We start from the raw sequence: 25,198 nt of genomic DNA, 5'->3' as shown, positions 1-25,198 counted from the left end.
CTTGAATGTGTAATATCTGACCCAGAAATACTACCAGTCATGTACTAATTTTACCTCCATGTTCTGCATAAACTTGTAGGATTCTGAGTGAAAAAAATTTAAAACCTAGGTCAATTTTGGGGCAAAAATTATGACATTTCTAATGCATTTTCTAGTAAGATCGGCCATTACAAAAGAAAAACAATTTTATAGAATAAAAAATGAAATTGCAGTAAAGCAGCACTAAGGAAAAAGATAACATTAAGTAACATTATTCCAAATTTTCAAAACCTAATAAAGTTAATTAAATGTCACAGTAACCTTTCCATTATGTTACACCTAACAATTTTCTCAACTTTTTGACATCATGTGTCTTTTTTCAGAACTGAAGAGCAAAATTATTTCTTTCTTCAAAAAAATACAGCAGATCCATTTGTACCTGAAATATTCAAAATTCTTCCCACAATGTTTCAGGCAGTAACACACTGCAGTAGAGCCTTTCATTTGTTTCTGCAAGGCATCCTTTTGAGGTGACAGCATTACAAAACAAATAGGAACACATGACCTGTAGCATCATAAGCATCAGCAATTTCAGCTAAAACCATCTCCCAAACTTAGTTTGTCCCCCTTTTTCTCTGTGACATTAAGGGCAAAGGGTAACTGCCCAGAGATCACCCTATATAGCAGTTTTTGAATGCACAGTGCCAGAATAAGCAATCTTAACAATTTTAATGGTTCTTCCCCCAGAATTTTGATAAATGGAAGCCAACAGACAATGAAAGACATAACATTACCACATTGAATATGCAAACATTTCAGAAGCTCTTCCTGTTTCAGAGCAATGCCAAATGCCCAGATAGTGGCAGAAGAATTAATTTGCATTATAATACAGGTTCAGAATTATCTATTACAAGATATCTTTAAAGTGCAACACAAAAATCTGAATTTAGTAACAAACTACAAAAAAAGAACAAGAAAACTGTGCAAGCATTTCCATGAATACAGAATAAGTACCTTTTAAAGAAACCAGAAACTTTTAAAGGTATTTGGTAGAATTTACAGTACCAAATTGTAGTTGATCAGTGTTCACACTTTCCCCTCACCCCCCAATGCCTAGGTAAATAAAAAACTAAACACTTTTGCATATTATGTATGCTTTATTACACAATGTCTTGCAGAACTTCTAGTATGTTTTTCACATATGTCTGTGGTTTCTACACAGAGTTTAGGTCTGGGGCAGATTTTTTACTTTTTTTTGTTGTTATGAAAATAAAAATATTGACTTATGAAACAAATAATTTGTAGTCAAAATAAAAACCAAAATAAACCGTTATTTCACATGTTTAAGGATACCAAAAGTTACACAAATTAAGTATTAAAAATTATGGTAAAACAAATGATAAATGAGAAACTAAAAGTTTATGATAACATTTCTTGAAAAATGTATATATTTTATATGTTAAATATCTTTATAAGCCATTTAGTGGTCTTACACTATCTAGTTCCAGGAAACATGAGAAATAATGTTGGAACAGAACAGATGAATCCATTTTAGATATACTTTAGACATGTTTATTGTTAAGAAGAAAAGCAACAAAATACTTTTGAAAGAGTAATTGAATAAAACAGTCAAACAGCATTTTAACACCAATAAGGACTGTACAAACCAGTAAAGTTTTACTAAACACATTTAAAGCAATAGTAAATGAACCCTGTTAAACACTTATATAAATGCAAAAAACATTAAACACAGCTGATAAAAATACATCTGGAAATAAACTCTAAGTCATGGTATCACTTATTTTTTCATATTATTCAATACTATTTTACCTAATGTCTGGGTTTATCTGTAAGACTATCTTTATTATATTATTTGCTTGTTTGCCTAGCAGTCATCATCACACATTTTATTATCCCCACATTTTTTCACAGTTTAAAAAGTAAGAATTTAGTATCACAAAACCCCGATTTCTCAGCGGGCATTATAGCAGCAACATTTAAAACTCAAAAGTCAAAAGAATATGACAAAGGCCATGTGTATCTGTTACAATTCACATTATCCTAACTGTCATCATCATCACTACTACTGTGAGCCATAGTCCACTCTTTGTAGGCCTGCCTTTTCTGAAAGCATGGTAAGGGAAGAAGAAAGCAGAAGTATTAGTTTAAAAGTACTAGTATGCCTGGCAAGTTTGTTAATTAAAGCAAAATAAAACCACAGAAAACAGAAATTCAGATGTGACAGCCTAAGTTTAGGGCACAGTATGAGCACACAAAATATCCTATTTCCTTTGATAAGCATATACAATCTCTAAATCACCAAAAGAAGTTTTATTCCAACCTAATCCTGCAATCTGTTGAAAAGCTAAAATACAGTGGCCACAGTGTGACCAGTCACCAGACCTGTATGCAAAGAAGCAATGCAAAAGGGGAGAGAAATCTTTTTATCCATAAGAAAATATTATTCTATTCAAACTCTTTGAAATTGTGGACATGCAATACACTGAGTCTCATGCAAAACAAAGTAACAGCTCTAGAACCACAAACACTAAGAACCAAAAATATTATTATACTTAAGGGTTAAATTAAGACCAAATACCCTTTAGCAGAATTTAATGACTGGGGAAAAAATGCAAATCTCTACTTTCTTATTTGACTACCTATAGGAAAACCTACCTACTCTGCTTGGAGCTCTGAAAATATTTCTTCAAGAGTAATTATGCCTTAGAATCATCAATAGCAAAAACTAATAAGAAGGTACCAATCCTTCAGTTTTACCTACATTCAAATGGTGGCTCCCATCACAAAATATCAAAGGCATTACACAAGGCCATGCCTTAATGTATTTTAAGTTCTATAATGGAAGGTACTGTACTCGGCCATACAATACAGAAAAATTGAAATTAGAAGCTACCTGGCAGATTTTTGTAAAGGTTTCTCAGAAAAAAGCCCAAAATATAAAAACGTACAAATTTAAGAAGCAAAAGCAATGTAAATTCAGCTCATTAGAGCTGACTGTTTGCTAACATTTGTTTTAGCAATATACTTTAAAACAGACAAGGAGATGTTTGAAAATTTATTTTCTTAACAAGAAGAGGATAAAGATTAGTAACAAATTTATGTTATCCATCAATAGCAGCTTCTAACTACCAGAGGGCAGAGGGTAGTTAAGGCTTAATGACACCAATTATAAATTGGAGAGCACAGGTTAAAGCCATCTCATTTACAAGAAAGGCACAAGTATAGTATTTATCAAATCACTTTCACAGTTGGCTGAACTACATGACCAGTGAATGGAACAATGAACATAGCTAAGCTATCCCCAACAGATCAATCCTGTTATACCAGAAAATGAATGACAAACTAATGAAATGCAGGAGAAACCGAAACAAGAGTGGAACTCAACATGGAACAAACAGCTGTAGCAATAATCAAAATTAGTCATAAAATGCTCTCCAAAGGCTACTACCTTCTCATTTACTTCTCCAGAAAGGTTATTCTGGTACAATATTTCTGTAGCACTGTGAATCCTTTCATGCGTATTTTTAAAATTCTGTTTAAATTTATGCAATCACTAATTGCTACTTTATTTGTTATGGTTTAACATTTCTAGAATGAAGTTTTATTTCTAACAAAAAGAAAAAACAGAAACTCAGTAAGCTGTGTGTGTCACAACTGAAATTACTTTCCTTTCTGAGGGGAATTTTTGAGTCAAATTCGCTTAAATGGCAGATGAATCATTAAAAACTAAGGGCTGTTCAGCATATCCTTCCTGCAAAGAATATTCAATTTCAGAACTGTTTATGTTCTTTCAAAGGCTTCAGTATGACATAAATACAACTATTTCCAGTGTCTTCAAAGTGTCTTTAAAATGCTGTTTTACACAAAACTAAGACTTAAAAGTCACTGTTTAAGCTACATATTATAAAATTACTCAAAAAACTATGTGTATTTATCAACCATTTTCACAAAAAATAAAATTTTCATTTGCACATATAGACCTTTTTCTTTGTTCAGAATGCTCTGTGCATAAACTTTTATAGATATACTGATCCACTTTATGGTGTCTCCCTAAAATTGTGCCACAGCAGCCAAATCCCCAGTGTGGTTACATGCATAAGAAATGGAATTCTTAGCTACTGAGTTACTAGGTAAGAAGTGAATGGGAATTTAGGAAGAGAGAAATTCTAAAGTATTTATTTCTATATAAGATGAGTTTAAATTAATGTCAAAAATTTATCTTTCATTTTCTTCACCTGTAACATTTGACTTCCAGTTCCATCTCTTAATCTGTAAGGTCTAATAACTCCATCTTCATTAAAGAAGCGAGGTGGTCGCAGGCTTATCACATCTTCTGATGAATCTGCAACCCTGACAAAGCAGAAAATTTAAGATACATATCAATATCTCTACTCAACTATACTATTTAGCTAAGGAATGAAAATATTTTGTATACAAATTAAATTCAAGTACTCGTATAACAACTATTGTTGTCTTTATATGCACTTTGGCATAATTACAGACATTACAGAAATCTATTTTCAAGAATAACAATTATCAAATTAGATGGCACAGAGCAGCACATATCTGTAAATACCTAATTAGTGTCTAACTACTGCACTTCAAAACTTCAAAAGTAAAGACCACTGTACCACATGGAATAGAACTGTACCATATTTCTCTGATATGCTTCTTGAATTTCTCTGCCAAAAAACTTGAACAGGAAAAAAAAGACTGGCATTCTTATGGTAACAGAAGTGATCCAACTCACTAAGAACAGGGCCACTGAACAATTGTATTTAAAGATACCAAGTGCATCTTCAAAACTGTCTCCTCCTTTATTGCACATAACAGTATCAAATAATCTTCATCAATTAATTTATTAACGTGAGACTGTCACAATATTTAAATGTAGTCTTAACATAGTTCTGACATGGCATCATCTAGTGATCTTGGAACTAATTTCATAAAGGAGTAATAATATATAAAGTAACTTTGAACATATCTGAGAAGTCCTTTTTTCCTGCTTATTTGGGGTAAAAGTTAAAAATCATCAGCTGAAGGAAGTCTGATTGCTGAGACATTTAAACTAGTTTTTTTCAGTAATGCTAGAAATAGCTGAGACTGGTGTCTGTGGTTTTTTTAATTATATCAAGTGTGTATTTTGTAAAGAGCCACCTATTTATTATGTAAATAACATAGAAGTGATATGAAGACACAAGGTACTACTAGTATGACTATTGTCTCTTTCATGCCATATGATATTCTGTACACTTATTTTACTTACTTTTTAATACCCTGAAATGTGCTGCTTGCCATATCTATGATTCCACCAGTGGGCCTGGCTACTGCTCCAACTAAGCCTTTTCCAACACCTTTGAAAAAACCGGCTGCTCCTTCTTCCTGAGCTCCTAAAAGCATTAAAAGGAGTAAATCATTATAAACCACAGAGTTTCTCTTAAAATCTTAACAAGTTTTATTACCATTTCATTACAAATCTTATTTGGTACACAACTACATAGTCTCCACATAAAGTTCATGTAAACAACATTTAAACTGTAAGTCAGTAGAAATATAAAATCTTGACAAAAAGTTTTATAACTCTGATTTACAACAGCTCATCAAAAATCAAGAATTCACTGTTGTGTGAACAGTTAATGCATCAAGACCAGACTTACCTCTTATTGGTTTTGTAACTATTCCTGTTATGCCACTGACAAAACCCTACCAGGATAAACAAAACAGACATTACAAATATGCTTCCATATAGTATTTTTCATTTTTAACATTTTTCTTCCTACTTCATTGCTGAATAGCCTAAAAATACATGTGTTGGGAGTGTTCTAGAATTCACTACAAGGCAAGAGAATTAGAGGCACCTGCTTCACAGTTTCTACCTTCTTTTCTATCCTATTGCATTTTTCTATAAAACTATCATTAATTGTAGCCATACACTTGCAAAACTAAAATTAAAATTAAGAAACTAACAAAAAACTAACTCAAAAAAATTGAAAACCAACAACTCTCTGGGCAACACAACAAGTGCCTGGTACTCCTGCCTGCATAAAACTAATTAATTTTTGTTTTCCTCCTTACAGAAACCAGTCCTTTTCCACCTCGAGTGATACCCTCTCTCAGACCAGTGGGTTGTTTGTTCATGGCTTCTCTCCTTTTTTGCTGGTAATCTTCATCCATAGTTATTGCAGCTACTCCTTTTGCCATAGCACCTGTGATTCTTGAGGCAGCTCCTGCTAATCCACCTATTGGAATATAAACCAAATTAAAACTAATGCAATTTACAAATACTCATCTCTATTGTTTACTATTAGGGGAACTACCATCACAGCACTGAAACTTACCAACAGCTCCTCCCACCAGCGCTTTAAATCCTAGTGCCATTCCCTCTATAAATTCCTCAGGACCCTGGATGGCTCCCTATGAGAAAAAAGGACACACTCATAACGAGCTTTGAATAGTATGCCTTATATATTTTTAAATCGTACATTTTTATTGGGATTTATATGTAACAAAGAGGAAAATTGGATGACACTGAGCGATAGAGTGCGAAAGCACCCACAAAAGCCCCTGTGAAAGACAGACCATTTTAGAATAATAATGAATTCCATGAAGTTTCCTTATTTTAAGGAGAAGCAAAATATTTATTTTAAGGTGTGAACTGTAAGAAATAGCCTTTTGGTAGTTAAGTTGACACCTCTGTCCTTTTTACTCTCACTTGAGTTTTCCAGGCATTTTCACTTGAAATTTTCAATTCTAAATCTAAATTTAAAACCAAAAAAGTGTTAATATAGATTTTCAATACAATGTCTATCTATCTACTTGTAAAAGGACAGCAGAGATTTTTACCTGATATGGTTCATAGAAAAAAGCTTCTACCCCTTCAGACAAGCCTCTTATGAATCCAAATGGATTACCCAACACATCAAGGCCAAGAATAAGAATATACATCTGTTTAATAGCCTAAAATGAAAATAGGTATTAGAGAAAATATTTCCTAAATTATGCTTAATCAAAGGCAAACAGTGTAGTATCTCAGATTAAAACAGGGAAAGAAACATGAGTTCAATATAAAAACCTCAAAATTGTCCAGAAACATAGAGGTAGTTGCAATAAAAAGATGAGAAAATCAGTGAGTAAACCATATTATGTCAGCCAAGAAACGACATTACTTAAAAGCATTGCAGTAGCCCCTCATTATTAATGATGGATGGAGAGGACTAATTCTTTTATGCAAAAGTATTTTTGTTGGATTCTCTCCACTGGATGACAGGACTTTCAACAGTACACAAAAAAAGGTACTATGATTTGAATGGTACTAATGTCTAAGAAATTGCATTTGCATTTTAATGCCAATCATGTTCTATCAGAGCCCTATCATGTTTGCCTCCCCTATCTATTCCAGTAAGCTGTTTTGTTATCCATGCCACCTGGCAAGGCAATAAAATCCTATTAATGAGTAATTGGCTTGTATGCATTTATTTAACCTTTGTATATAAAAGGATGAAAGTAAATTTTATTTTGTTTAATAGAATGAAAGTGCACAGTAGCAGTTTCAAAATAAAAAATTATTGGAATGCTGACATTCTCTTATTCTTACCTGTTTTGAATAATGCCTTATAACTGATGATTGAAGCTGCTGTGTAGTACAGAAGTCATACCTGAGCTCAAAGAATGCCAACCTAAAAAAAGAGGCAAGAGAAAAAGTAAGTCCTTACTGCACAGAACAAAATAAAGCTCAACATATGTAATATTGGTACAATCTTTGTGAGTGATTTTTACATTCATATTTTTAACCTACTTAAAGACAATATCTTGTACATCTGTAAGGGTGGCCCCTATACTCTTCAGCAGGAGATTCAAGGACTGAAATGGTATCAATTCATTCTTTCTTTCTTCTTTGTTACTATCTTCTCCACCCGCACTGAGTGAAAAGCTCAGGTGTAACTGAAGGATAGAAATGAGATTGGGAAATAACATGGTTAGTTGTTAGCTGTATGATATTTCTATCTTTATAATCTTTTACATTATTTAAAAATTTAGTTAGCACATTTCTAGTCTGGCTGAAACCAGTCTGACTTTGTAAAAGAGTACACAAATACATAATGTAGGCCAAAAAAAACCCACTCACATTTAAAGTTGAAGTGAAGAATTTAAACTACCTTTCAGAAAACAAGAACTTGAAACTGCTTACTTCTGTTTTCAGAGATGGTCTCTGGATTCTTTCAAATATAATTTAGATTATTAACTCATTTTTAAAACATTTCATTTGTTTAAGTTATACCCAAAATCAAAGCAGACAGAAAATGACAACACAGCATGGAGTCCAAGCAAGAATGTAAAATAAAACCTTGAGAACAAATAATTACTAATACAAGTTTTGCAGGTACCAAATAATTACTGGAATATGCATACAAGAGAAATCCTACCTGTGCACACCTGAAATAACTAAAGCATTTGTTTCAAAGAAATCAGAAAAGAACCACATTCAGGAAAATTGCTCAAATGGCTTTCAGGCACAAAATGGTAGAAATCTATCCAGTCATTTTCAAAATCAGATTAAAGGAAGTTATTCCTGTTTCTGACTCTCCGAAGACAATATCATGCAACATTCATTATGTTACAACAGAGCTTGACTGTAGCTCATTTCAGTGATACACAGTTTACCTTACAGAATTGCTGTCACTCAATCCATCACCACTAAAGACTTAAGCTCTAGTAAAAATCCAAGCCCATTTATTCCATCCCATTTCCTCCCTGCATTTTTTCTTGTCAAATATAATTTCTAACATCTCACAAGATACTGTGAAGAGGTGCAACTCAAATCATTCTTTGATCTACTTCCCATGGATAGATGGGAGACTCTCTTAACAACTGTAACAGAGCCTATAAGGTCCTATCACAGTTGTAATAATGTTAGCTGCACACTAATCTCCTACCCTTGCTATACATGTTTTTTAGAAATTACATCATTTGCCAATCCATAATATCCTGTGTGTACACAAATAAGCATTTTGCAAGGAACTCATAAATAATAAAATGAAAAAAAATTACTCATAAAGTAAGCCATAAGAATGCAATAGCAAGTTAGTGGTTACAATGAAAATACTTTCTTGGCCCTTTTTTTTTTAATCAGCACGTTTCGATCTTTATTTCCACTGCCTACTATCCTGGACGAGACAAAAAATTTTCAGAGAGCAAACTCAGTCTATAACATGAAAAAGGAATACCTTAATTGGAGAGATGTGGAAGTATTCATACAAGCTGATTTGTGACGTATCCATTGATGACACACTCATTAGCTCTTCTTGAAGAGATTCAACATCCTTTTCGAAAAGTTGTAGCTGTAAATGCATTTGAAAAAGATATTTCTTCAAAATTTGGAGTATATAAAACTACTAGTCATTTTTCACTGATGGCAATACATTGACTAATACTACTTATACTCTCATGTACAAACTCCTCTCATAGTCCCTGTACTACAACATTCAAAGCCTTCTTTCCATAGCACACAGGATGAGCATGAAGGAAGGAGTCTACTATCTGACTCAGGTAACAGTAAATTAAAATCTCGTAGCTCCATATTATTATATCAACCATTGATATGGACACAGAAAAATAATTTTTAATTTTTTTTTTTTAAATACAAGTTGAATTGTTACAGATTTAAAATCTATTTATCTTCAAACAACAAAAGGTTTCTACCTCTTGGTCGCTTGGCACATCAGTCTGTGTAAAGAATTCACCTACTGCATACAGGAAGCCAAGATCTAATCTGAGATCCATCTCTTGAATCAGAACCTTAAAATACCTGCACAAGAAACAAAAAATAATTATTAAGGTGTTCTACAAAAACATGTAACACTTAAAGTTTAGTACAGGTTAGACCACTTACACAACTTCAGGTACTGGTTTTGGTGGGTTATTTTGGTGTGGATTTTTGTTTTGGTGTGTTGTTTTTTTGTGCGTGTATTTGTTGTTGGTTTTCTTTTTTTATTTGTTTTGAGGGTTTTTTGAGGGATTCATCATTGCTGGTGAAAAGAAGGCTTCCCACTTAGGTGTAATATAAACACATTTCCAAATAACCAAAACCATTTTAAACACAGAGCAGCATTTAACACTGTATATAGCACAACTATACACAGATTTTCTTTCTAAATAAAGATGACTAAAAATATGCATTAAAAACACATCTAAAAATCCTTGATTTATTCTTCAGTTATGTGGATCATAAAGGACACTGAGCTTTCACCTCTGTTAAAATGCTCTGAGATTCCAAGACCGAGTTTGTGTTAAAATTACTTTTCATTATGTTTGCCTCTGTAATATTTTTAATTTTAAAGCTTGATAACACATCCAATAGCAATAGAGATGGAACATGTCAAAATACTTACTTAATATGTGTTATTTCTGAGTGTCCTGCAGTTCTCATGACAATACTGACGTCAGTAAATGGTTTAGGTGCTATAAAGTTGTCAAATAAAAAGAGATCAGTACAGATTATTATATGACATATATAACTTCCTAAGTTTTTTTATGAAAATGTCATATACATTCAGGGTTTTTTCAATCCTGCACAACAGGATTACATAATGGATATGACTGGTAAACAATTGAGACAGGGAAAAGAGCAGGAACAGAAAGTAATAGGAACACAAGGATGGAATGGAACATCAAAATGCTATTTAACTGAAAATGCACCATTTTCATTTAAAAGCAAATTAATATTGATATAATATTAGATTTATGTCATTTCTTTAGTCATGGAATAAGATTTTCCAATGGCTGATACAAAAATGTAAACAAAAATGAATTCTGCAGATTCATGCAGTGTAGCTTAAAACCAATCATATTCAGAACGAGCAACTGACATCCCACTAGCTTCTGAACAAAATTGCAAGCAGTATTCTTTGTCTCTATCCAGAATCCCTTTTGATATTACTTTGTTTATTACTTTGATATTACTGATACTAGGTTTTCCAAGTGACTTCAGTGTGAAAAAAATTAATGAAAGACTCCAGTTCATCACGTAGTATAGCAACATTGAGCTCTATGCTCTATGCTCCAAGCAATGGAGAAATCAACCCAAAAACCATATGAAATATAATTTGCCAACTGGAGAGCTTATAAGCCTCACTTAACAAGTCTGAGCTTAGGCACATTCCTTTTCTTGGTAGCTAAGATTACTTCAGATAGATTACTAGGATATGCACTGCATGATACTAGAGCAGTAGGGAAATAGTGGAAGACTAAGGATGACAAGTGAATCCTCACTGCCCCAAAACTCCTGATCTAAGTGGCACAGAAACAGTGCAACAGATTCACTGCCATCAAAACTACCAAAACTTATCTTATGAACAGACAAGTTTTCTCATATATTAGTCAGCAATAAATTTTACTGGTGGTCTGAACTGAAAACCTCCTTTTATATTTATTAAGTAACTTTCATGTCATATGTTCTCCACAATCAATTAAGTAATGCGCCATAAAGATGCTCTTAAAAGACATGATAATGACAAATAAAAGACATTTTCTTTTTTTCTGTTAATTTTTAACTGTTGAAACAGTGTTCTGTGTATCCTCTTTGTAGGTAACTGCTTCCTTACTTCTACTATTATTATTTGTATTATCTATAGTCAGAAAGTTCATGCAGACTTCACCTGATAAAAGTGAAAAATCTGATAAAATTATTAACTTCAGTACAAGCAAGTTATTTTTTGTTTTAAAAGGAAGGATTATGTTAAACTAGAACAAACCTGAATCCAAGGTGATGGACTTTGGAGGTTTAATAGGATAGAACACAAAGGGAAATATGGCTCCAGGAATCTGGTTTTGTATCTAGTAGGGGTAAGGACAGGACAAGGTGCATCACATTAGCTTTTCAATACTGAAATATTTTAAGACGAGGACAAACTCTAGAGATACCTGTGGCCTTCCACCAATCCAAATGCAGAAAAAAAGACACTACTGTACTTAAAATATATCTATTTTCAAAATATAATAATCAAATTCTAATAATTTAGAAAAGCTTCTTCAAATTGGTAGTAATAAATGGTCCACAAAAGTTTTGCAAAGTATTTGTTCTTAAAATATTGAGCATAACAAGACTAGAAATTTCACCTCTCTTTTTGCTTGTTATACAGAAATGCTCCAAGAAAAAGCAAGTAAGATGAATGCCATTTTTTTTTTTTTGTCTGAAGAGTCATATTTGTCTTCCTTTTTTTCTAAGAAGCACTTAAGTAGTATTTTCAAAGATTGAGGAGCACTGATGTAAAAGCCAATGATTACTATTTAACTGAAAACATGAGAAATCCAAACAATTCTAGAAATGAACCCAAGCTTCCATAAAAGTTGTTCTTTAGAATAAGTAACAACTACTTTTTGACATGACTTACTTGTATCCTGTAAATTTGAATTCTGAAAGACTTCTGATGTGCAGAGGAGCTGTATTCCACTTTTAAAGCTGGCAGATAATTTCTTCTGATAGGAATCTCATTTGGCTGTTGAATTGTCATGTTCATTCCATTAGGAGTTAAACATACCTATTGTATTATTATTAAAGAAAATTTAGTATGCCAGGTGTTTTAAAATCCTACTTCATATACTTAAAAATTTACAATATTGTAAACCTTAGCAGTAGAAGTTCTGAACCTTTTAAGTTAGATGTCATAATTTCCCTCTATTTAAAGCAAACACATTTTGCCATAAATTAAAAATAGAAATAAAACTACAAAGTAATGCATTATTTGGGAGTTACTATCATTTACCACATAGCTATCTAGTTCATTTATCTATCCAGTGTTTATCTTCCTACAGCATGTTTCTAATGAGTGCCTAGAACTCATCCATACACAAGGACTGAGCATTTGGAGCATAATGTGCTTCTACATTCCAGAATAATTTCTGAAATTTCTTTTTCAATTTTATGTGGTTGAATGACAGCTAAATCATTCCACAACAAGCCATTTTAAAAATACAGGATTTCAGGCTAAAGCAAACAAACAAATCAACCCCAAACGAATATATTTACTGGTATAACACATGAACCAAATGCAAACCTTCCTCACTGTAGTTTTATACATATTTAGTACTACAACCTCCAAAAATGGTACACCTCAATTTCAAAGTCAGGCAGTAACAACAAAAAGTCTGTAGCAATATATCAAGTTTGTGGAATATTTCCTGCACTTTTTAATACAGAGATAAATAAGTGTTTTCAAATGGAGTAGGTAAATCAATCATCTCAAATTTTACTGTAAGTTTTATCAAAGACAGCAAAATTGATATATTATCTTTTTTCTTGTGCATACATATAAGCAACAGAATTAGAGAACTATCAGTATTACCAAAACATTCGATTCCAACTCAATAATCTTATTTTCTGAAGGGCTTAGCTCACTGTAATCTCTGAATTCTTGTTCTAATTTATCAATTTGCTTAACACTCATTGGTCTCCATCTCGACTTCTTCTTGGGTTTTGTCTCCCACACCACATCAGAACTTTGAAAACAAAACAAAGAAGCAAAAGAGAAGGATTATCTTATTGAAAACAAGTTTTCAAGAACACAAAGAACACACCTACTTCCGTGTGACTTTAATATGTTGTAACTAAGGAATGAGAAAGCGCAACATAAAGCACTACTGTAGCAAACAGAAGTGACCCAAATCATGCACTGCCTTCTTGGAACTAAAGAGAAGCCAGTCTCTCCACTATGATGGGGAAAAAAAAAGTTAACAAGTCTGTTTAACTCCCCACTTTGATGAAGATGGGTATGTAGTGACACTAAGGAAGCTCCATCAAAGAAGCAGTACTGCCATCCATTGTCCTACAATCTCAATGTAGTTTTCTGCTTATAGTCCTGCATTTACTTTGGCATTTTAAATTTACTACAAATTGAAAAGTTCAAGTCAAGATAAAATGCCTCCTGCACTGTGCCTTATTTTTGACAGCTTCTTTATTTAGTCTTTCCATCTAAAATCAAGAGGTGGTTTTGTTTTACATGTTTCTTCTACTGATTTCATGGTGGGAGTTTTGGGTTTGTTTTTTGTTTGTTTTTTTAAAAATGCTATTCTTTCTTCTGTCTCTCAGTTTTATTAATGCAAATAATTAAACAACCTTAAAGGGCATTAGATGTTTTTCCCACTGCTTCTGTGAAAAGCTCTGTGCTTGACTTCACCTTACAGTCAAACTTAAAGCATAAAATAGGGAACAAACCAACACAATCAGGCAGGTAGAAGATACTTCTTTCCACAATTTACTCTCTAGACTATAAAAATATGTAACTTTCCAGACACAGCCACCTAACCTCTTTTATCTATATCAGTGTCTATATTGAGACACATCAATGGCAGAAAAAACAAAGGTGAGCTAAGTTCAAAACAACAACTAAAAAAAGAGTACTATCTTGATTGTTGAAAGTTTCCTCCTTTTTTTTTTCTTTCCGCCTTTTTTGGTTTTGTTTTTGGGTTTTGGGGTTTTTTTCTTGCTCCTAAAAAAATGAAGCCAATTTCAACAGTACTGCCAGCCATTTTCAAGAAATCTGACATCTCATCTGGGTTTGACAAGAAAACAAAACTAACTATAAGCACTTAACAAATTACTATGGATGACTGCTTTCAAAGAAAAACAAATTTAGTGAAATCTCAACACTATTGTGAATCTCAGCAATCAGCTGCCACTTCTAACGAAGTGTTTCCACTGCCTAAGTATCAGAGTACAGCTTCTCAGGTGAGGGCAAGGACTGGAATTTTCTTAGAAAATGATGGATAAGATTATGTGAAGCCTATGTGTATGAGAAGTTCACGCTTGTTTGTTTTTCAGTAAAGTGCAAAGAATTAATCAAGGAAAAACAACTCTCACTCTGTCAACCTCATAACTGAATAAAAAGAAGTGTGTGGCTTATGGCAATTATATTCAAGTGTCCCTTAATGATTAGAAAGAGCCCCTGCTCAAATATATGATAGCACACATTTCCAAGCATTACATAATTTCTTTCTGCTTCCATCTGAAATGTATAATTATAGTAGGAAACTCAAGCAGTAGAGCCATGGACCACCATAATTAATCAACCAAAACTAAAGGGACCTACAAGCTTTTGCATCAAAATTTCCAATGCAGAATTCAGCTGCTTGTGTAGTGAAGATAACAAAACCCATTGACACAAACTATTTGCAGACCTTGCTCCTTAAAACTCTATTATCACTTCTCAAACTACCTGGACAGGAAATATTTTCTGTCCAGTGTACTGGGAAGTCTGCTACACAGAATTACAAATACATGTTCCAAAACCACATACATCTAAATACAGTTAGCATATGCGTTAGAACAAAACACAGTGAAAGCATTTCTCTTGGCAGCAGGAAAATGTAGTCATTAGGTTTGAACACTGTTAACCCAGACTTCTATTTGCTCTTTCAGCACAAGCAAAAATGAAATACATAGAGTGAAAATACCCGAAGTTAAACACTTTATACTGTTGTACACAAAGTAAGTTACCTTGTAATTCCAATGTAGGACACCTCTTGTTTTGTATAATTATTAACCAATGAAACTCCAACATCTTGCAAAGACAGAACAATTTCTTGTTCTGCTAGTTCTGCTTTTACACTTTCATATGTCAATTTAAATACATTCTCATCTTCAGTGAACAGGACAATACGTTGCAAACCTTCATAAAACGACATTAAGTAGACCACTTTTCTAGAATCCACACTGAGTACTTCCATTTTGTCCTACAAATGAGAGGAAAAGTTTTTAAAATGCTATTATCATTCTACTTCACAAAAAAAAAAAAGCAAAACAAAGCCACAGTCTTAGCAACACAACAAAGGAACACTTTTTTTTAAGGTACAGGAAAAAAGTAATTACAAAGTTTTATGACAACCTCTCACTACACACACACACTGACACTTTTCAACTGAAGACTGCTTACTTGAGCAAGCTCCAGCAAACAAAGTGTTGTTACTGTTCTGCATTTGGAACTCATGCATGAGACTGCTGATCATGCTCATAAAATACAAGTTTCATGCATACACTGATAATGGACATATAAATATAAGATTAGACACCATTAAAAGAAGATTTTGATAAAAAGAATATACCTCTTTTGCAGCAATTTCCTCAGTTCTATTTCCACATCTCCATTTTAATTTCTTAGATCCTGTTGGGTCTGCCCAAGTATACAACACTGCCTTATTTGGCTGAAGGCAGTCTTCCAATTCACTGAGGGAGCTAGAACAAAGTAATTTTAAATTCAAATGTCAATGAATATTTTGTATTAGTGACCTTTGCATTCTAGCATTTCAACAAGAACACTAATAATATTTTCAAGTAACGAGAACAGAACAAAATTAACATTATGCATGAAAAAACACACACAAAAACATTCTCACAACAGCAATAAGAATGAGGATTTGTACTTTAATATACATATATATACTTTAAAAATGAAGTATATACAGTAGATTTTATATACTCATTTTCTTCCCCCTTTGTGATTTTCAGAAATGTGCTTTAAACTCCATTCCCTCTCACATATACTTAAAAACTTGCAGAATTGTCTTCTACAGCTCTGTGAAAGGATTCTACCCCAGGAGAGGAAGTGGAGAGATGCTCATCTCTGCTTGCTAGGATCCAGTTATTTGAACCATTCCCTCACATCCAAGCTGTGCCAGGGGAGGTTTAGATTGAACATTAGGAAGATTTTCTCTCAAAACACTGGAAGAACAGGTTTTCATGAGAGGCACGAGTTGCCACAAGCCCTTGACTTGGACAACACCCTTAATAACATGCTTTAACTTTTTATCAGACCTAAAGTGGTCAGGCAGTTGGGACTAAATGTATGCCCTTCCACATACGAAACATTGAACTCAGTTCTAATTAAACTGACAATAAGGGTTCCCACAGTTTATCTAAAAAGATAAAAATTACTAATCTTTACAAAATAAAAACAAGCCAAACAATCATTCTTCAGGCAAACAGGAAGCAAACAGGATTTGACTAACAACTCTTCCGCCTTCCAAGTAAAAATCTTTAAACAACACTGCTCTGACTGACTGAAGGGAGAAAACTGGCTGTTTTGCTTTTAGAAATAAATAATTCAAGAATGATGCAGGTATACACTTCTCAGCATTGCTCAGTATCTGCATACAGTGGCAAAGCATTACAAAAACATTAATGGTAGAGAAGAGTGTAACTGTGTACAGGTGCAGAAGTAAATATTCACTCACTACAGAAGACTAATATTCATTAAAATTACCTTAGTTTTGTTCTGCCTTGGCAAAATTTATGTAACTACCTGTCATCCCCTATCTCACATAATTTGAACCCATTCTTTCAGCTAAATTTTCTTCACTACTTATTCTGCACAGTCAGGACCTGCACAGTTCCAGAAAAGTACATCCTTTGCCCCCCACCAGGAATGTAGTTGTCACAAGGCCACAAAATTCATATAAAAAGACACCACAAAACAGCTCACTTGTAAAACTGCCTAGCAGTATTTAACACTGCTAATAATTCATTGCCTTCAATTTACCAAGCAAGAGATTTTTGGGTGCTCTGACAAAATTTGACAGCCATTTCCTCAAAACGGGCTTCTATAGAGAATGCATGCTTACAATATACAAAACTACAGTTCATATGTCATGCAAACATCCACACTAAACCTCTTCATACATACCTTTGTCCATACTCAATAATTTCCTCTTTGGTATGGTTTATCAACAGAAATGGAGCGGCACCAGCATGGTAATTAGAAAAGGTAATCACCGTAGAATGTTCAGTCAGATTAACATCCACTGCAATTCCTCCAAGCTACCAGTTGTAAAAATTTTAAAGTAAATAACAGTGGAATGGATTTCCAAAGCCAATGTAAATGAAAAGCAAATGTAATTTAAATATTTTGAAGAACTTCTCATCATAAGATAAAACTATCATGTAGTAAAATTAGCTGTTTTACCATACCTTCAGAATATTTCCTTGATCTAAATACTAGGTAGCAGGTATTACAATTTGTAATTAATACTATGCAGGAAAGTTCTGTACCGTAAAAAGTTAGATTGGTAGTAGAGTTACCTTCCTTATTACAAGCTTACACATTCATGGCCTCAAGAACATTATAATACAAAAACCACTCACCTACTTAAAAACTACTCCTAGATGAGACTATCTGCAATATACAAGTAAATTTAGTGAAGTCAAAGTTATTCAGTGTTACTTTAGAACTAATATCAATACTTCTCACAAAGAATATTTGCAAAACAATCTGTATTTTAGCTCCTGTAGAACTGCTCCCCAGAGAAGCGCTTAAAACAGAATACCTACGTACATCTATTTGTACACACACAAAAGAGAGAGCATGAGAATGCATTTGCATAAATGTAATATTTTCTTCAGGTAAAGTTTTGCAATAATTGATAGCATGGGAAAACAATTTGAGAATGAAAATTAAAAAGTGATTTATGCTATTTTACTTAACATGTTAACATGGAAGGCAATATGTTACCTTATTGTCCAAATGCAGTAAAAGAGAGTTTTCTTGCTGATCAAAATTTATCTTCTTTGGAGGGAGATCAGAATTTTCAACTCTAACAAGCAGTTTGTTGGCATCATTTTCAGGCCAAAAAGGAATGCACTAGAAAAATCAGAAATTTCAAAGTCAAAATACAAACCAGGCTTTGAATGCCATTCACATTAGCCCAAAATTCATCTAATGAAGTCTATCAAAAAGTGTATCAATTAGGATCAGAAACCCTATTTAAAAACCCTGAAAGTTATCACTTACCTGAATACAGTAAATTGAAACGAAGTCATTGAAAGGAAGTCAAGAAATAATTTTGACTATAGTGAAGAAAGTGAGGAGTAAGGAACTAAAGTGGAAAAAGTAGGACTTCATATTCACAACAAGAAGTACATTTAAAATGGAAAAAGTACATAAAATCCAGAGTATAAAATAACTACAACATTGAAAATGCCAAGCTGGTAAAATAAAAAAGATTAAAATGTTCTTCTATTAGCGGACCTTTTCCAAAAAAAAGTATAAATTTCAAATCAATTTTACAGTGATAATGAATGACAACAAAATGGGACATTAGCACAAATGCCACCCCAGGGTAACTTGAGTACACCGGACATCAGCTACTAGCAGTCCTTCTAGAAGTGTTTCATATGTAAAACTACATATATACATATGAGTATAAAACACACAGTATGAAGCATTAGGCAGCTAAATCAGAGAGCACCTTCTGCTATTCATATTCAGAGCTGAAATAATAACCATTGTGGATTTAAAAATATCAAAGGCAATCTCTCTTCAATAGTTTGCTTGCTAAATGGAGACAACCAGGAGACAGAGAAGACAAAAGTTTTAATGGTAACAAATGAAATCTCTTAAATGAATCCTGCCACAAGAACAAGCTATGGCTAATAGTAACTCTCAGCTATCAACAGTCAAAGTCTTTTTAGATAGACATCTTTCCCGTATTTCAAATTGTTGACATGCAGCATCCAAAATTTTAAAACCATTTTTTTCTAACATAGTTTAAGAAATGAGATGTCCATATTTAACTGCATCTGAATCCTAGAATTAATTCTTCAGTGGTGAAAGACTAGTTCACCAACTTACCATGCCACTAAGTTCCCTTTCCCATTGTTTCTCACACCACAGGAAGCAGGAAGACAAGGGAAAAAAATATAGTTAAACGGTAAGATTGAAGGTGTAATTTACATCAACATGTAACCCACAGACAAAGGAAATTTAAATTGTGCTGTAAACTATAATAAAACTCAGTATGTAAGTCTCAACATGGAATTAACCGAGCCCAGAAGAAATTCAAGAAGAATCAGTCAATAGTAAATGGAAGTTTAAAATCCAAACCAAGTAAGTAAAAAAGACTGGCTAAACAAGACATTACAGAATCAACTATAAGGAACTGAAAAATTTTTGCAGTAGACTTTAACCAGAGATTGCGTCACATAATGATGTAATTTTCAAGCCTTTTACCACACACTTGTTAAGTGCTTCACCAGATGTTATATTTATACAACAGTTTTGCTTCCACAGTGGGATCTTTATTTTATATTTAGCACTGGTCCTATGAACAGTCTTCAGCAATGTCTTCTTTCTATAAGGATAATTGTTGATCAACTGCCTTGCACTACACATAATTCAAAGGACTGTCCTTAGCAAACCACTGCACACTAATCACTGTCCAATAAACTCTATTGCAATCTTTGACAAACAATGCATTTTTCTAGAAATAGTGATTAAGGTTTCTGATATATATAGTACTTTCCACAGGGAAAGATGGGACGTGGAAGATGTCTCAGAGAAGATCAGTTCTACTTAAGAACTGCTTTCTTTCCTGAAAAGACAAGCTATCTATCACTAAGAAAGAAGAGCGAATTTTAAAAAAATCAGCAGGAAAGTCTCTGCTCAACTTAAAATGACAAAAAAAATAGAATAGTGGGAGAAAGGAGCAAGCCAAAATAGGCATTAACATTTCAATAAACTGCTTCATTTTTGAAGATCTCTTACCTAATTAAATTAGAGAGTAATGTGAGAAATACTCCAAAAATTATAGGCATTAATTTAAAAAATCTAGACTATCAGAATAGTAGAGCTAACCATCTTAGCAACAGCATCAGATGTAAACTTGCTCCTGGAAATTGTTCTGGATTAAGAACAGAGACAGATTAAAGACAGACGAACAGAGGCTTGATACTACCTACATTTAGAAGAGATGAACTATTGGATATTGTATGAGGCAACTGAATTACAAAAGAACAACCCTGGCAGACCAAGGTTGTCACAACATGGATTTTTAGAGACCTCCTATCAAAGGGAAAAATATCGACACAATGCAAAAACAGGTTTAGAAGAGAATACAAATTCTTCTGTTGACTCGTACACCTCTATTTGGTAAACTGCCATATCTAACTTTTTCAAAGTTTTTAGGAGTGATCCTAAGATCACTCAGGATCTTAGTCTTCCCTGGATACTTTATTACTGAAAGAAGACTAAGATTTAATCAGTACAATTATGAAACACCTAAGAAACACTGACATTTGCGGGACAAGCGAGAAAATCCTGTAAGCATATAAATAGAACAGCCAACATGGAAACCTAGGGATGATACATGCAGAAGGTATTTCAACTACCAAAACTACTACCTTTGAGTAGTTTTTGCAGAAATTTCAGAACTTTTTGCAAATATTTTAGCTCATTCTAATAGCAAAGATATATCAAATATAAACCACAAAAGAAGTAATACCATCTGACTATATTTCCCAAGAGTAAGAAATTAGATATGAAGTTGCCCATATTACTACACATACACCACTATAGTGATGCAGTAATTTCAGACCTTTATCAATAAACTAGAGGAGGAATCATACATGTAAACAACATAAAAACTATGTAAGGCCAAGCAAAAAACCTTGATTCAGAGGAACATAAGAATATTAAGAAATAGAACGAACAGGCAGGCGTATGACAAACAGTCCATTGTTGAGTAAAAGTAAAGAAACTCATTTTGAAAATGATAAGCATAATGGGAAGCTGAAGCGACTTCAACATATAAAGAGCTAAACCTTTATGCACACTTAATAAAAATCACAATGGAACAACATATCAATTTCATTAACTGAAATAATGCTATTTAAATGGCACATCTTTATTGATTGCATCATTAAAGATAATATGCACAGCTAAGGAGCATGTACTGAAGGTACCAAAAAAATAATAGAAAGATTTGGTTAGGAATCTCATTGAACATAATTTTTTAACTTTTGCAATTTGGTTTGCAAGCATTTTTAGTAACCACTTGGAGTATTTACAATGCTGATATTGAGGTGATGGAGTGTGTCCAAAGAATGGCAATGGAGCTGCTGAAAGGTCTAGAGCACAAGTCTTAGGAGGAGTGGCTGAGGGAGCTGGGATTGTTCTGTCTGGACAAAAGGAGGCTCAGAGGCCACCTTATCACGCTGTACAACTAGCCTGAAAGGAGGACGTGGCAAAGGGGGAGCTGGTCTCCAAGCATCAGGACCAAAGGAAACAGCCTCAGATGGCACTAGAGGACATTTAAAGTGACTATGAGGAAAAATTTCTTCACTAAAATTAAAGTCTGGCATTAGAATAGGCTGCCCAGGGAAGTGGTGGAATCACCATTACTGCAAGTGTTAAAAAAATTGTGGATGTGGCATTTGGGGATTTATTTTTGTGGTGATTTTTTTATGGTAGTGCCAGGTTTGTGGGTGGACTTGATACATTATCTTAAGAAATCTTTTCCAAGCCTAACAATCCTGTATTTCTAGGATTCTAAAGGAAATTAACTGGGCCTTCAACCACACTATTTTTTAGGCTAAACTGTTTCGGATAAGGCTCTAGGGAAGGAGAAGGATTCACTCTTCCCAGAAGGCACTACAGATCACTTACAGCGTTAAGAAACCTCCAAACAAGCACTGCTTTTCCTACATGTCCTGCAGGAAGGCATGATGGCCCCAAGACCCAAAACCACATAAAACAAATTGTGTGATACTGCAGTGCAAACCACCAAGATGCACACGAAGTCTGCAAAGTCTCTGCAGCACAGACAAGAACCCTAAACCCATTTTCACACCACTTGGCCTGAGGGTCAGGGATCTCTTTCTAGGAAGTATGAATTGAGCACTTAGTAGCAGAAGTGAGACTCGACCCAGAAGAACCATTTGGATCACTCTGAACTGAATCACATGAGGGAATTTCTCCCCATACCTAAGTGGCTTCATGCATACCAGGTCAACCAAAATATTCTACCACATACCACTGCTAAACTGAACAGAAGCTCCACTGCCACTGCAGAGAGATAATATAGTAATAATATAATATAGTAGAGGTCTTTTTCTCAGACTATTTATGATACAAAGTGACTGAATAAAAAATTCCAATTACAATGTTAACCAGCTTTACAGTATGTCCTAATTGAATACTGAGAAATGGTAAAGGATACAGATCATTTATTGAAAAGGCATGGTATATTCAAGCATTGTCATGGAACACTATATATGGCTCACATTTTCCATTAGAGAGAGAGAGAGTGCTCAAACCAGCTTTTTCCCCTTAGTGAAACAACTTGGAATAGGTTCCATTATAAGTTTACCTGTTGCAAAACAATGGGAATCCACTTTTCCTTGCCCTCTTCAGCTACTTCCAAAGTGTAATTACTTCTATTTGAAATCATAAAAAATGGAGTGAAGGTTACAATTCTGGTAATATTGAAACTGCTATTATTTATGGTGATACCAACCTGTAAACAGAAGGACATTATTTTAAGTACACTTTCTAAACCACCTTTGTATCTCCTGAAAATAATTAATTTGAAAGATAAATTTAACTCACTTGATATTCCTTTTTATGACTCTTGCATTTCACAGAACCATGACTTCCAACAGTGTCCAGTGAAAATGGATCAGACAGTTCACTGTCAGTTACCCGAAGCTGCGCCTGTGAAGAAGCACCCTGAATTAATTTTCCGTTTACAAGTCACTGACAACATTTAAAATTACATATAGAAATTATGCATAAAGATAAATGGAAATACTGGTGTTTCTATTAAAAAATCAAGACATAACAACTGCCAGTATCATCTCATAGATGTATTTTCTACCATGCTTAGTTATAACCCATGTGGAAGAAGTGTTGTAAGTATAACACAATTCAGAGGAAGCAATCAGATAAGGATTCTTTAAAAACCATTATAATTAAAATTTCAAAGGAAAATCAATGCACTCTTGTAATCTCTTTCCTATCATTCATCCATCAGTAATTTTCATAATTCAAAAACTAGGGAAACTCAAATGGTGAACTTAACCTTAGCATTCTACGTACCCAGAACCAATCTACCAACCACCACTGCAAGTATTAATTTTCCATGTAGCATTCATTGCTCCAGTACCGCAGCTTTACATTTCCTACACAATTTCTCTGACTTATTTGGAATAAGAACCTTTATTGATACAGTTTAAATGCAAAAGGAATTTGTTTTATTTAGAAAACAACTTCTCTGTGAACTACTTCTTTCAAAGTGAGGATCTCTTCCTTAACAATACCTCTGATAATGTAAATTTCCTATCTCAAGCATATTTGACTACATGCTTATTTAGAACACTGTTTTTAGACAGAGATATTATAGGTTTCATGCCTTTTACAGAGCACAGGATAGAGTAAACACATTTTAAAGTGTAAAAATGCTTTCATACAGCAACATAAGGGAGTATACAGCTGTGAGGTTTGCAAAATACAATACCTTGTTATTTTGAAGGAAGTTTTTAGGCTGGAAAGAAAAAAGGAGGGGCTTTTTGTAATCTGGAGGATGCTTGCGGTGAATACCATCCGCTTTGTATTGTAACATTCGACCAGTTTTATTCACCATCCAGTAGGGACTGTGAATTTCTATTACCATCTGCCCAGTTGTGTAGGTCACATGAACAGCAATATCCAGCTCAGTCTTATCCAGCTCTGTGACACACTGAAATGTTGTGAAGCTGATATCAGGTAGATTGCTTTTTATAAGATACTCGCTTCTCCAGTCTTGATCAAGATAGTTAAGCAACTGCAAACCTAGTTTTGTTTGGTCCAAGACTGCATTATGAATCTGGGCAGAACATCCTTCTTGTAGAGTGTCATATTTGTTCCCATTTCCCTTAAAAAGACAATCAGACACCAAACAGAATCATACACAAAATTAATATAAACTTTTAGTTTTTAATTAGCTCTAAAAATTAGGATGCAAGCTATTTAGGCACAATTTTTAAATACCTTTTGCACTACTTAACTATGCTACTTTCCTGAACATCTACCTTAAAACAGTACTTTGCAAAGAGAACCTTAATGCATGGTCATCAATATTCAACATCAAAAAGCCCATCTGTCATCAAACTCAAACACACAACTCTTCTTACATGACAAATCTCCTCAACACAGTATTTTCTTCAGTAAATTTAAATTTGTAAAAGACATACAGAGCTTGTTACTTCCACACATATGGTATAAGCTACAGGCTCCAGTCCTAGTAATTATTTTTTTTAATTAAATTATTATTTACTTGTGGTGAAGTATTACTATTAGTGTTTTACCATTACTACTTGAGTTCAAATACTAAATATTAAGATCATCTGAAAAAAAAAAATCTGTCTCCCAACTGTATTTCCATTATCCTAAGCAACATC

General features: G+C 33.6%; 1 protein-coding gene across 4 annotated transcripts in view; it reads right to left on the bottom strand.

Annotated features, from left to right (window-relative positions):
• VPS13A (vacuolar protein sorting 13 homolog A) overlaps window positions 1-25,198 on the bottom strand; it is a 108,099-nt gene that overhangs the window by 12,859 nt on the left and 70,042 nt on the right. The window contains exons 48-70 of one of the 4 annotated variants that reach the window (XM_063179667.1): window positions 24,277-24,672; window positions 23,370-23,474; window positions 23,132-23,277; window positions 19,617-19,656; window positions 18,498-18,626; window positions 17,673-17,806; window positions 16,096-16,225; window positions 15,491-15,726; window positions 13,341-13,494; window positions 12,390-12,536; window positions 11,751-11,832; window positions 10,389-10,458; window positions 9,700-9,805; window positions 9,225-9,338; window positions 7,796-7,941; window positions 7,595-7,676; window positions 6,844-6,957; window positions 6,339-6,414; window positions 6,076-6,239; window positions 5,658-5,703; window positions 5,267-5,390; window positions 4,236-4,350; window positions 1,428-2,103 (exon numbers count right to left, since the gene is read on the bottom strand). In XM_063179667.1, the coding sequence (XP_063035737.1) occupies window positions 2,041-2,103; window positions 4,236-4,350; window positions 5,267-5,390; window positions 5,658-5,703; window positions 6,076-6,239; window positions 6,339-6,414; window positions 6,844-6,957; window positions 7,595-7,676; window positions 7,796-7,941; window positions 9,225-9,338; window positions 9,700-9,805; window positions 10,389-10,458; window positions 11,751-11,832; window positions 12,390-12,536; window positions 13,341-13,494; window positions 15,491-15,726; window positions 16,096-16,225; window positions 17,673-17,806; window positions 18,498-18,626; window positions 19,617-19,656; window positions 23,132-23,277; window positions 23,370-23,474; window positions 24,277-24,672 (2,919 nt within the window). In that variant the 3' untranslated portion in view covers window positions 1,428-2,040. Of the gene's footprint in view, window positions 1-1,427; window positions 2,104-4,235; window positions 4,351-5,266; window positions 5,391-5,657; window positions 5,704-6,075; window positions 6,240-6,338; window positions 6,415-6,843; window positions 6,958-7,594; window positions 7,677-7,795; window positions 7,942-9,224; window positions 9,339-9,699; window positions 9,806-10,388; window positions 10,459-11,750; window positions 11,833-12,389; window positions 12,537-13,340; window positions 13,495-15,490; window positions 15,727-16,095; window positions 16,226-17,672; window positions 17,807-18,497; window positions 18,627-19,616; window positions 19,657-23,130; window positions 23,278-23,369; window positions 23,475-24,276; window positions 24,673-25,198 lie in introns of those variants that run through there. The other 3 variants (XM_063179665.1, XM_063179668.1, XM_063179666.1) reach the window with 3 other exon arrangements.

This window comes from Melospiza melodia, chromosome Z (assembly GCF_035770615.1).
Source record: "Melospiza melodia melodia isolate bMelMel2 chromosome Z, bMelMel2.pri, whole genome shotgun sequence".
NCBI classification, from domain to species: domain Eukaryota; kingdom Metazoa; phylum Chordata; class Aves; order Passeriformes; family Passerellidae; genus Melospiza; species Melospiza melodia.
This window is presented reverse-complemented; position numbering and strand designations above follow the sequence as displayed.